General features: G+C 40.6%; 1 protein-coding gene across 1 annotated transcript in view; it reads left to right on the top strand.

Moving 5' to 3' along the window:
• MED14 (mediator complex subunit 14) overlaps window positions 1-13,853 on the top strand; it is a 109,403-nt gene that overhangs the window by 58,676 nt on the left and 36,874 nt on the right. The window contains exons 23-25 of the mRNA XM_007952495.1: window positions 2,524-2,635; window positions 7,278-7,409; window positions 9,318-9,500. Of these exons, the coding sequence (XP_007950686.1) occupies window positions 2,524-2,635; window positions 7,278-7,409; window positions 9,318-9,500 (427 nt within the window). The remainder of the gene's footprint in view (window positions 1-2,523; window positions 2,636-7,277; window positions 7,410-9,317; window positions 9,501-13,853) is intronic.

Genomic DNA, 13,853 nt, shown 5'->3' with positions numbered 1-13,853 from the left:
GTTTTGTTCCACATTGTTCTCCCTCTATATCCAGGATCTCCTACATAGATCCCTCTCCAAATGGTTGACATTGGTAGCCAGGCACCATCTAGTTCTTCTAGTATCATAGCCCTATAGGCTGAGAATCGCATGGTGTACTAGTCACTTGGAGTAATTGTTTCCATGTGTCTTTGGTTTTCTTTATTCTTCTTTGTTCTGGACGAGGAGAGAACCATTGTTGCATCTAGACGGCTGCTTGCAACCTTTTAAGATCCCAGTCGCTACTCACCAAAGTAGGATGTGGAACAATGTTTTTGTATAATACGTTATGCCAATTGAACTTGATGTCACTTGCGATTATGGTCCCAAGCCCACAGGTCCAACTATTCATTCCCTTTGGGTATCTGGCTGTGGCTAAAATGTGACTACAACCTTGTCTCTTGTCAGCTTTACTATATATCTGGGAATTCTTATAGAACATACTGATACACTCGTAGAAACATTGTCTGCCAACCCTATACATGGTCATAGGGACACTGCCCCCAGCATAGACATACCTAATAGTTCAGCCTGTTCACCCATCTATCTACCCGTATATCAATGTTTCCCTTCACTGACAATGCAGTACTGTATGTGCAAAAGGGTTCAGCTTTGTTGTCTGTACCTCCCATGAACCTCTCTATGTCTTCCTCTTCCTCAGTGCCTGTAGGTAGTTTTTCTTTTATAGTGCATAATTTTAGTCCATGAGAAATAAAAGAATACATCCAAGCTTGGGAATATCGTAATTTTAATAAGGTCATGTAGCTTAAATTTCCAGAAAGAAATGTACATTCTGCAGTATTGGATAAAATGACATAGTCAAATACATGCTTTTGTAGCTTGTGCATTAGAGAGCCTGGAGTCTATAATTTCTTACAATAGAATAGTAAAAAGCAATTAAAACAAACAAACACAACTTAGTTTTTAAAATGGATAAAAGATTCAAGGCATTCCACAAAAGATGATATTCAACATCATTTGGCATCATAGAAATCCAAATAGAAACCACAGTGAAATACAACTCCATACCCACAAACTGGCTTAAGAAAAAACTGATAATCCTTGTCAACATTTGGTATTAGGAGCAACTGAAACCCTCATTTACTACTCAAATCAAACCAAACTCAACTGCCATCAAGTGGATTCCGACTCATAGCAACCCCATTGAATTGCCAGAGCTGTAAATCTTTACAGAAGCAGACTACCTCATCTTTCTTCTGCAGAGTGACTGGTGGGTTCGAACTGCCAACCTTTTGGTTAGCAGCCAAATGTCTTAACCACTACACCACCAGAACTCCTTTTCATTTACTAGTAGAGGAGCCACTCCTCAGAAGGAAGGTTGGGCAATCTACTTCCATGGCGGTACTGCCTCAGAAACCCAAGGAAAGGTTGCTATGAGTTGGGTCTGACTTGACGGCACCTAACAACAACAACGACAAAATGATATATCCACTTTGCATAGTGTTTGATGGTATTCTACAATGCTAAAGCTAAATATTAAGTATACCTGTAATTTAGCAGTTAAACTCTTAGGCATAAAGCCAATAAAAACACATCAAAAATCACAAAAGAATATTTATATCAGCATTATTTATCAATATTACTGTAAACAACCTAAATATCTCTCAGTAGTACAATGGATGAATAAATTGGGATATATGCACACTATGGAATATTTTAGAGTGGTATACACAGCAGCATGTGTGAATTTCACTGACGTAATAATGAACCAAAGAAGCCAGGCCCTGAAGAGTACATTCAGTATTTACATGAAATGCAAAAAGTGGGCTAAACTAAGGTTGAGTGATGTAAGTCAGGATGGTTCTTCCCTTTGAGGAGGCTGTAAAGACTTCGAAGGTATATGAGGCAGACCTGTGGAGCACTGATGATGGTCTTTGTCTTGATCTGTGTGGTAGTTACATTTGTAAAAATTCATCAAGCCATACACTTAAAATTTGTGTACTTTACTATATGTGAGTCACACCTCAATTAAAAAGAATAATAATTAGACCATCTTAGGTTTTTTATTAGTAGAGTTAGGGTAGACAGTGACTAGAAGACAGATTGAACTACCTACCATATTTCTTTGACTCTAAGGTTCCTTGATATACAAGATGCACCATTTTTTATGTACTGTTAAGACACTGTCAGTTAAACTGATAGGCCATCACTTGAAAGATACACCCTGATTTCAGAAATACTAAAATGTGTAAAAACATTTCTTAGAATCAACAAAATGTAAGGAAGTGAGAAAAAAATATCTTGAGAGATATAAGCAATGGTGTTGCAAAGCAGGAGTGAGGATGTGTGTGTTCTAAAAGTATTTTATTAATTTTTTCAGACTTGTATTATAGATGTGTTTTTTGCACATTTTCATATCTTATGTTTTCTATTTGGTGACCAATGACGTGTAGTGTTAACATTATATCTATAATTGGGCAAAACCACACTGTCTTACTATATGCAGTTAGCTATCTTATCAACATTTAATTTTCTTATTTTCAGCCATTTCCAAAGCAGCCAGGATCATCAGGTGCTTATCCTCTTACTTCACCCCCTACATCTTACCACAGCACAGTTAATCAGTCTCCCTCTATGATGCACACACAGTCCCCAGGTAAGCTATTACTTATTCTCTTGTCAAGTTCAACATTCCAATCCTACATATATGTATAAAAGCACTGTACATGTTAGTCTTAGGCTTCAGAGAGAACTGTGTTTTTAGTGTATGTCTATTTGCTGTTCATTCACTGTGGCCAGGTTGTGAAATCTTTGTTGATGGTTTGGAAGCACTATTTAAAAGTTTGAATTAAGTGGAGGTGTTCTCACCAAGGGCCAGCCACATGACACTTCAGGGCATGCTAATCACATGATTTATGCCAGAGGTCAGTTACTGTGTCCTGTGCCGCCTGCTTTTACAAATAAAGTTTTATTCAGACATAGCCAGACTCATTTATGTATTGTCTATAGCTCTTTTCCTGCTATAATGATCTCTAACAGAAAAAGTTTGTCAGCCCCAGTACATGTGAATGGTGCCCCCTGGAGTTAGGCAGTATACATCCATCTTGTCCAGGCGAAATGGCTCTGTCAGCAACCCTGTGAAATACCCTGTAAGGTTACTTAAGCATGCCAAATTTTTACTTTTAACTGAACAGTTCAGTGGTACCTCTTGAGCATTTGCTCTGTGCCAGATGTTGCATGGTGCCAGGGACTCAGCAGTGAGTCAGGTTCCAGCCCTGCAAGTTTTCCTAGTAAGGAAGACAGGGATGAAATTTCTGGGTACCTGCCAGGTCCTGTTCCTAACCTACTCCACGTTAATATTTCCAGAGCACATGGTTTTTTTTTTTTTTTTTTTTTTTTAGGTTTTTTTTTTTTTTTTTTATTATTAGGATTTGGGTGAAGATTTACAGAGTAAATTCACTTTTCATACAGCAGTTCACATATACTTTGTCTCATGTCATTGACCAAAATTTACAAAGCAGCAGCTCCCCTCCCACTTCCTCCCCATAGTTACCTCCTCCCAGTGTCCATCCCTTCATACTCTTCTGTACCCTGAGCTATCTCCCTGTGCATAAGCAGCCCTTCCTTCTCCCATGATTGTTCTCTCCAGGGCGTGTGTCTACTTGAGGTAAATGTTTAACTCACATGCCTGTACTTTGTTTGGCTAGAAACCACAGTTGTGGGTTCAATTCCAGACCTGAAGGGCAGCTAGGGGCCATAGTCTCAGTGGTTACACCAGGCAGAGCACATGGTATTTTTAAAAGTTTTGGTATATAAAATATAATATGGGATATAAGGTATAAGAAATTAAAGTGTTTTGAAGTATATATATAGTAAAAAACGGCTCATTTAATATGAATGCAGCAGTCTAATCAGCCAAAAATGCATTAAGTAATTGTGTACCAATCAAAGATATTTGGGCTTATTGGAAAATAAGAAAATCATGTTATATAAAACTGATCATTAAATGGCAAACAGCAAGTACATTCCCTTGGAAGTTTTCACATTGAAATCAGAATCTGTTGTGCATAATTTTTTCCTTTATAAAATAAAATAAACTATACGTATGTATGTGTGTGTGTGTATGTATATGAAATTTACATTGACAGTAGAACCTTGATAACCTGCAGATGGAAGGAAGATAGAAGACATCACTTGGTAACCAGCTAACCACATTAATAAAATTGCTTAGAGGTGTGAGAATTTAATGAAATAATCTACATGAAGTCTTTAGTATGGGGTCTGGCACATGACAAACACCTCTGATAAGGGGAGTTTTGATCAGCTCATTATAAGCGGCTTTGTGGTCTGGATCGCACTGCTCCACATCCATAACTGGCAGACCTCACCCCCACACAAGATCCACTCAGGTTGCTCTTCCAATGACTACAAAAAAAACAAACCAAACTTGCTGCCGTCGAGTCTGATCCAACTCATAACAACCCCTCCTTGGGTTTCCAAGGCGATATCACTAGGAAGTAGGTTGCCCAGCCTTCCTTCCGAGGAGTGGCTGGTGGTTTTGAACCGCCAGCCTTCTGGTTAGCAGTCAAGTGCTTTAGGCACTTCGCCACCAGAGCTCCTTCGAATGACTACATAACATGGTTTTTTAATAATAAATTTATTGTTTATTATTAATTTTTAATAATAAATTGATCCTCACTTTAGATTTCCTTTTCTGCCTTTTTGGGGTGGGAAGGAGGGCTTCCTGTTTATACTCGTAGTTTTGGAACCAGTCTGCATCTGAAATACCAAGTGTGGTGAATGCTACAGAAGAAGCCACTTAGGCTACTGAAGAGCAGTCAGCAGGGAGGTTCTTGCCTGGAGATGCCTTTCTTGCTGTCTGCCTCATCCTTCCCTCCCCACTACACACATTGGTTAAGCTGAGACTTGAAAGGTAGATTAGAGGGTACAGGGGGTCTGGAGGGAGGAGGGTACTGTGGGCAGAGTGTGCAGGGTATGTAAAGCCTAAGACCAGAGGACTGTGGATGGATAGTCCCTAATGGCTGGAACAAGAAGAACCAGGGGAGAAAGACAGGGCTCTATCAGTGGTTTGGGACTTTATTGTCTGAGTGATGGGGAGCTATTGTTGAGTTTTAGTAGGGGAAGGTCAGGGTTAAATTAGCATAACTGAGAAGGGCTAGAGTAGTAGGGCAGCAGATTTTGCAGGGAAGAAGGTGAGTTCCATTGAATTAGTTTAATTTTCAAGCCACTAGCTAGCCAGTCTGATGTGTTGAGGCCTACAGATAGATCATCAGATAGAGTTGGACCATAGATGAAGGCTTGGAAGTCATTATCATACCTAGACTACTGAAGCTCTGAGTGAGTGTAGCCCCTTAAGGGTGCCAGCGGTTAACTGACCTGGAGCTTGAGAAGGAGCAGCTAGGGAGCAAGGAGGAAAACAAGAGAAACAGGGTCATAGAACTCAAGGGGAGTGTGTTTCGAGAATATGAGTTGACAATGATTTTTTGTAGAAGGAAGGGAAAATAGTTATTTGAAGTAATTATAGCAGCAAATAGGTATTTAGTGCTTACTGTGTACCATGCCCTGTTCTAAGCACTTTACCCCTTAATCCTCACAGCAAACCTGTGGAGTACATGCTATTATTGTCTCTATCTTATAGAGGAAAACTTGAGAAATGGAAAAGTTAAGTCACTTACCTGGGTCACATAAGGAATACTTAAACATAACACTTAAAGGTTCATCAGCTTGATCAACATAGTTACTGAATGTAAGGCACTGTATTAGGTATTGTAGAATATAAAAAATAAGAAATTACCTCATATACAAAAAAAAAAAAACCCACAAACCCACTGCCATTGAGTTGGTTTCCGACTCATAGCGACTCCCATTGGGTTTCCGAGGAGGTAAATCTTTATGGAAGTAGATTGTCCTGTCTTCTTTCCACGGAGTGGCTGGTGGGTTTGAATTGGCAACCTTCTGGTTAGCTGTCAAATGCTTTAGGCACTGTACCGTCATAGTACAGAATTTCAAACCTGCTGGTATTGATGGTTATTTTAACACAGTGTTTTTTTATTTTCTCCCCACTCTGTTATGGTAGTCACAGTTTACGCTTCCATAACCTAAATTAAAACTAGTCCTTTGGCTTTAAATACCATCTTTAAGCTCATGACTCCCAGTTTTAATATCTCCAGTGTAGACCTCCCCCCTGAATTCTAGTCCTGTATTTCCAGCTATATATCAGCACACCAAGACTAATCTCCTGATTCCCTCCACCCATCCCCGGTGATGCGCCTCCTACAAACACCCCACCGCAAGTGGCAGCTCCTTCCTTTCTACAGTTTGGGCCAGAACTGTTAGAGTCACCCTGGACTCTCTTCTTCCACAGCCCATAGTTACAAATACTCTATCCTCAGAATCTATCTAGAATCTAACCACTTTTCACCACCTCAACTTTTGTCACTCTTGCCCAAGCCACTGATCATCCTTCACCTAGATTATTAAGGTTGGTTCTAACTGCCTTGCCTCTCCCTGCTGCTGCCCATACCCTGTAGTCTTTTCACACAGCAGCTGGAGTGCGCCTTTTGACTCGTAAGTTGATTCCACGACTCCTCACTCCAAACTCTGCAGTGCCTGCCTTTCTCATCCAGAGTAAATCCCAAGTCCTCAGAGTAGTCTCGTTCAGCCTCTGCATTGCTCACTCAATTCTAGCCACACTGGCTTTCTCCCTGTTATTTATACTGGCTTCTATCTTTGTTTTCCTGGAATATCTTATGCCCTGGATATCTGGATATTCTCATTCCTCACCCTAAATTTCATCTCAGCTCAAATGTCTCTTTAGAGAAGTCTTCTCTGATTGCTTTATGTATATAAATAGTAGCACCCACCTCCACCACTATATAGTACCCTTCTCCTCTCCTGCTTTCCTTGCTCTATTTTTCTCCATAGCACTGACATGTATTTGTTCGTTTGTCTTTCTTATTCCACTAGAATGTAAGTATCCCCATTGCCTAGAACAGTGCTTCGTGTGAAGCTGGTGTCTGTGTCTACTTGCTGAATGAGTGAGCGAATGACTAAAAAGTACACTGCGTATGGGGGAAAAGAATCAACACGAGCTGGAATGTGGGCCCATGGAATTGATCTCTTTTTTTGATGATGAAATCTTTCCAGATTTTCTTTGCACTATATATGAGCGTTACTACCTGTTTCTTTAGTATGTGGAGAGATTCTTAACTTGGGGTCCTTGAAGAGAACATAAAACGTGTCCTGCAAGATCATCTATAATTATTTTCCTTCATTAGGAAATCTGCATGCTGCCAGCTCCCCCAGTGGGGCTTTGAGAGCCCCATCACCAGCATCATTTGTTCCAACTCCTCCCCCATCCTCGCATGGAATCTCAATAGGACCAGGGGCCAGTTTTGCTAGTCCACATGGTGAGTCCATACATGGCAATCTCTGTAGCATTTAAAGCATGATGTGAAAGTAGTTTTTCTGAAATAAATTATTTCCTTATTGTAAAATTAGCACGCTTATTGGGGAAATAACCAAAGGATTGCTCAAGCAGAAAGAAATCTTCCCTAATGCCACCAGGCAGAGATAACCACCAGTTAGTCTGTCTCTGCTCTGGAATCTCTCTGTTTTTGCCTGTCTCCATCCCTCAGTCTCTGTCTCTCCTTGCTCGCTTACACTGTCTTGCTCACTCTGCCTTGCTCCCCTTTACATACTCTCTGCTTGCCTACCTGCTCACATCTCTTGCTCTCTACCCGTCTGCCTGTCCCCCCCCTCAAACATTCCCACCTCTCCAAAGAAAATGGGGACCCTACTGTATGCATTGTTTTGAAACTTAAATTTCTTAACTTTTCAATTCCAAAATTCTATTTTAAATTGTTCAAATAGAGACAGAATTAAAGACAATGAAAAGTTTCCTTTCTATTCCACCTACCACCTAGTTCCTCTTCCCAGAGGTATTCAGTGTGATTAATTTCTTATGTATTCTTGCAGAGATGTTTTATGCACATACAAGGAAGTGCAGTGCTCTTTTCCTCTTTTACACACATGGTAGCACACGATGCACCTTTTTCACTTAATATATCATGAATATCATGTAATATCAGAACATAAAAAACTTCATTTTTTTACAGCCATGTAGTATCTGTAATTTTGCCTTTTACAATTTAATAGTTGCAGGGACATTTCTGTCAATAAAAACTCTACATCTTCATACTAATAGCTTCATTGTATTCCTTTTTCTGGGTATACCATAATTTAACTTTTCTCCCATTATACGTTTAGAATGTTACCATTTTTTTCACAATTAAAAATGGTGCCATCTCTGCTCACATCCATGATTATTTCCTTAGGTAAGTTCCTAGACGTGGAATTGCTGAGTTTCAAAGGGTTTGAGAAATTCTAAAGCTTTCAAAGCATATTGCAAATTGCTCACCTGAAAGACTGTGTACTAGTTTCCTCTAGCATCATACAGGAGTGTCTGTTTTCCTGCATCCTTGCCAACACTGGGTATTATTTTTAAAAGTCTCAGCCATTTTGATAGGTGAAAAATAGTATCTTGTTTTTTGTGTATTTATTTGATTAATAATGAAGCTGAGCCTTTTTTGTTGTTCCTTGATCTTTGGTGTTTCTTATTTTGTGCCTGCCAGTTTATATCCTTTGCCTCTGTTTTTGTTGTGATGTTCTTCCTTTTCTTACTGGTTTTGTTAGAGTTCTTTTTATAAGGACTGTTTACTCTGATAATTGGTAGAATTATCTTCTCAGTTTGTCATTTGGCTATAAAGGATGTAAGTAATACGTTGAGGGTCTCTGCAGGATGAAATTTAAGTATCAAATTGTTTGGGGAATTGCTGCTTTCAAAATTTGATCCTTGGTTCATAGTCAGTGTAGCCTTTACTAAATAAAGAAAAATGAAAATTTTCCTTTTTCTCAGCCTTCTCTGAGTAGAATGAAAATAACAATTGTGAGGGTTGGTGGAAATGTGTAAGATTTCTGCCTTCAAGGGAGTGTTGAAATTTTCTGCTTATTATTTTCCATCATATAGTAGTAGGTTGTTGCACAGCATAAAATAGGTTGTTACCTATTACTCATGTTGAAACTTGTATGTAGCGAAATGTTATCCTTCTTGAGTCCATTTTTCCAATTCTTCTATCATTAAAAAGAATATAGACTGCACGAAATAGAGATTCAGTTGGGGAATATTAAGAAGCACCATGCTTTAGTGAAATACCAGCTTACTGAAAGAAAAAATAAAATTATCACCATATAAGGATTTAAATTTTTCCATTGCTTAAATGACAGGTTTTGAAAAACGCTGGTTTACATTTTTACAGGAACGCTTGACCCTAGTTCTCCATACACAATGGTGTCACCAAGTGGACGAGCAGGGAACTGGCCAGGATCTCCTCAAGTGTCTGGCCCCTCACCAGCAACACGCATGCCTGGAATGTCGCCAGCTAACCCATCACTACATTCTCCAGTTCCAGATGCTTCTCATTCCCCTCGAGCTGGAACAAGTGAGTCTCATCAACATTTTTGTACTCGTTGTCAGTATAACCAACAAATGACCTATTTTATTTCACTCTCACATTTGAAAGTCATGACCTAGTTTTTCAATGGAGATACTTAATAACTTAAACTTTTAGCCAGTTAATAAATTAGTTAACAATAGTTAATCTGCAAAGTCAGCCAAACATAAGAAAGGAGAATGTCTCCTCTAAAAATCTTAGGAGGTGAGTCCCAGTATTTCTGTCATGACTATTTAGCTGTCATCCCAGACCTTAAAAGAAGATACCTTAGGTTATCTTACAAGGTTATGCAAATACACACAAAAGAGAAGACTTGTATATTAGTTAGCTTTTGCTGTATAACTTTTAGAAGCTTAAAACAATAATTATATATTAGTTGACAATTCTGCAGGTTGGCAGTTTGGGCTGAGTGCAGCTAGGTGGTTCTTCTAGGCGCTGCTGGGCTCACTCATACGTCTGCAGTTAGTAACTAGGTTGCCAGAGAGCTAACTGGCCCAAGATGGTCTCACCTAGGATGGCTTCTCTGCTTCATGTTTATCACACTAACCAGAAAAACCGAACTCACTGCCCTGGAGTTGGATCTGACTCATAACAATACCTCCTTGGTTTTCTGAGGTGGTATCACTAGAGAAGTGGACTGCCCAGCCTTCCTTCCGAGGAGTGGCTGGTGGGTTTGAACCACCAGCCTTCTGGTTAGCCCTCAGATGCCTTAGGCACTATACCACCAGAGCTCCCAGCAAGTCTAGGCTTTTATTCACATTATAGGGTTCCCAGAGAGTGAGTAAAAGCCTCAGCTTGCAAGTGATACATTGTTACGTCCATGGTATTCTGTTGGACAAAACAAGTTCCAGGTGAAGAACTAGGCTACACCTCTTGCAGGGGTTTCTATAAAGTTGAAGCTGGCCTGAAGTGGGTCTCTGCCTGGTACAGTGCAAGGCCAGGAAACAGCACACATCAGGTTTTAAGAAAAAAGAAAGTTGCTTTATTGCTAAGCACTTAGTAGGAGCCAGGGAAAATGTACCCAAATTTGACTCCCTGAGTAGGGGCTTAGGTTTCAGCTTTTATGGGGCTCCAGGAAGGGGAAGTTATACATATTCATATACATTCCAGGAATTTGGTCATAAACTGGCTAGGGAATGGGTGAAATTTCATTCACCTTGGTTTAAAGGGACAATCAATTTTTAATACAGTGCGCTTGCATGCTGGGTGAGTTAGAGTGACTTCCTGTCATTAGCTGATTGGGGCAGAGAGGGCAAAATGTTGGTTTGGAGCAACACTGTTCTGTTTCTCCGTTTCTCCCGGTGTGCATGTCAAAACTGATCTGAGCTGGTTACCACCTCATCCTTGGTCTACAGGAATGTCTGCTATCTCCTTGTAAGATAAACTAACAAAGTGGCTAAGCAAGGGGCATGTTGTTGTTGTTGTTGTTGTTACGTGCCGTCGAGTCGGCCCCAACTCATAGCGACCCCTCCTTGGGTTTCCGAGGCAGTATCACGACGGAAGTAGGATTGCCCAACCTTCCTTCCGAGGAGTGGCTGGTGGGTTTGAACCGCCAGTCTTCAGCAAGGGGCATGGGGGAGGCTAAATCGAAACCGGCTCGGCTTGACTAGATTTAAAAAAAACAACAGAAGCCTGGAAGCCTGCTTCAGTTATCCCCTGCTTCAGTCCCCCGACTTGAATTGTAAATACCTCAATCTGGGGACATAATGGGCATCAACTGCTCTTCTTCCTGCTGTTTAGGGGCAAGGTTGGTGGAACTGATGGCCATCTTATTGTAGATACTCCCAAGAGTTGGGGAATTGGAAACGATGGTACCTGAGGCTCTAGGGGCTCTGGATGGGTGGTCCTTATTATGGCAGCTTGTACTGAAGTCTTGATGATTGGCTTTGGTATTATGGAGGAAATAAAAGGCATGCATTGTAGACAGCAACATGACATTAATCCTATAATACAAAAAGGGAAAATCAAATCAATATAATAGTTAAACTGGTGGCATTAGCTACAGCTTGGGCAACTTAAGAAAAACATTCTGATCCCAACAGTGTCCTTGATAAAAAGAAATCAAAATGGCACGTAAACTAAAACAAACCTCATTTCCACACCAACCTAACCTGCTTAAGTACAATGTATAAAAATAAGAAACAAAACAGTAAAGTTAAAGTAATTAATAGACTTAAGAATCCTTGTGGGATTTGGTCCATGCAGGAGGATACCTAGAAAACAATTATTTCACAGGTCCAGTTCTCACAATTGTGGAGAGTTTGTTCCTCGGTGTCCAGCAGGATGCCTTTCTTCACTCTGGTGTGGTGAATCCATGCTTTAAGACCATTGACCTTCACTGCAGTGGAAATGCTGAGCAGCACCTTGAATGGTCTGGTCCACTTTTCCCAAAGGGGCTCAGCTTTACAGATTTTCAGGAGAACCTAATCACCAGTCTGATCGGCGTGGAACAGTACTTCTGGCCTAGATTTAGGCTATTGTTGGGGTAGCAACTGGTAATCAGTGGTGGGTGACCTTCCTCTGGCTTCTACAGCTCCCTTTGCTATCTGACTTTTCTTAAAAGTTACATTTCTACTTGCCCTATCTCATTGGGCAGAACCTTGAGAAACTCCAAAGAACACTCTGTATTCCTTTAATGAAAGGCTTGTGTACATTGTTTCAGCCTGATGTGATGAATCCAAGGTTCACTCCTTTTAACTTCACTGTGGTTTCCTTGGTTAGAAGAATGGTGTAAGGCCCTTTCTACTTCCATTGAAGGGGTTTGTCTTTCCAAGTCCCTAAGACTTGCTCTCCCAGAAGGAAATGATGAGCAGGAACATTAAGGGGGTATTTCTGCCATAACTGGGAGTATCTGAATAGAAGAAAGCACAGCACACAAACCTTTCTATTCCGTAAGAACAAACCCTCCTATTTTCTAATATATACATATATGTCATTGATTTTCATTTGACAGCTCAAGATTCCTGGAAAAGGGCTGGCCAAACGGGAGCTTAAATGGACTCAGCTTTAATTTATCTCTAGGTGCAATGTGATAAGCAACGCTTCTCTCTGTATTAACTTTGCTTTTTGGCAAAATTTTGCTGTTTCCTGAAAGTTTGGTTCATTTGTTCAAACTTCCCACTTGATTAGAGTCCTCATTTTCCAGGTGATGTCCAGTGCTTGAGCAACTTCCTGCATCACCTGTGCTATGAAATGTGGCACATTACCATTCTCAGTGTTGGCAGGCAGGTCAAAACATGATGTGATTTCTTGAATCAGTGCATGCCTTTATAACTTCTCTTAGCTTTGCTGATCCTGCAAGGAAATGCCTCCACCCATCCAGTGAAGGTTGTCTGTAACCACTCAGCAAATATTTAAAACTTCCAGCTGCACACAGCATTTTAATAAAGTCTTGCGATTGCTTACCTGGATATACTCCTTAAGCTTGGGCTTCAGGTAAACGGGGTGTCTTAGTACTCTAGTGCTGCTATAATAGAAATACCACAAGTGGATGCCTTCAGCAAACAGAAGTTTATTCTCTTATACTTTAGGAGTCTAGAAGACTGAATCGAGAGTGGTGGCTCTAGGCGAAGATTAAGCTAGAAGTCCCGAGTTCAGAGTGCTGGCTCTAGGAGCTGGGTGGAGGCCCCTGGACCGTGGGCTTCAGCTTGCCTTCTAGGCCCACTGAAGTTAGCTCGAGGCCTCTCCTGACTTTCGCAGCTGCTGAATCAATATTGGTGGGTAAAACGGTTGATTATTGGCTCAAAGGCTATGAAGGCAACAATCCCAAGATAGGCAGGCAACACAGGAGACCACTAGTTCCATTCTAGGAACTGGAAATGAAAACCAAATGCAGGATCCCCAAATGAGCAAAAAGCTAGAGACCTTTCCCAAAGCTTCTCCATATATAGTGGAAGCAGGCCATACCCCGAAGGCAACTCCATTTCAACTAATTAGCTGTTCACAGCAGATTCCACCATGGAGGTGATTACACCAATCCAGTCTCATCACTGGGAATAACAATATCCTACTGCCACGCCACTCAAAATCATGGCCAAGCCAGGTTGACACACAACCTTAACCATCACAATTGACCCTTTGTCAACTTGACACCCGTACACATCTTAAACCATATATATTCTCTAAATGAAGGCAATGATGAAGTCATACTTGGACCTAACACAATACAACTAACATGCTTACAACTGAAAACACGTTAACCTGGTTTACATCCTATTATTTAGTATAAGCACACCTATGAAAGCATGTAAACCAGCCACTTCATACCTTTATCTCCCTCCATTTTATACATCTAATTTCTAAGTTGCCCATCTTTATCAAACCAGTACTCTGAGGAGACAG

This window comes from Orycteropus afer, unplaced genomic scaffold (assembly GCF_000298275.1).
Source record: "Orycteropus afer afer isolate SDZICR_OR568_19922 unplaced genomic scaffold, OryAfe1.0 scaffold00341, whole genome shotgun sequence".
NCBI lineage: Eukaryota > Metazoa > Chordata > Mammalia > Tubulidentata > Orycteropodidae > Orycteropus > Orycteropus afer.
The sequence above is the reverse complement of the archived record's forward strand: the minus strand, read 5'-3'. Positions and strand labels throughout refer to the sequence as shown.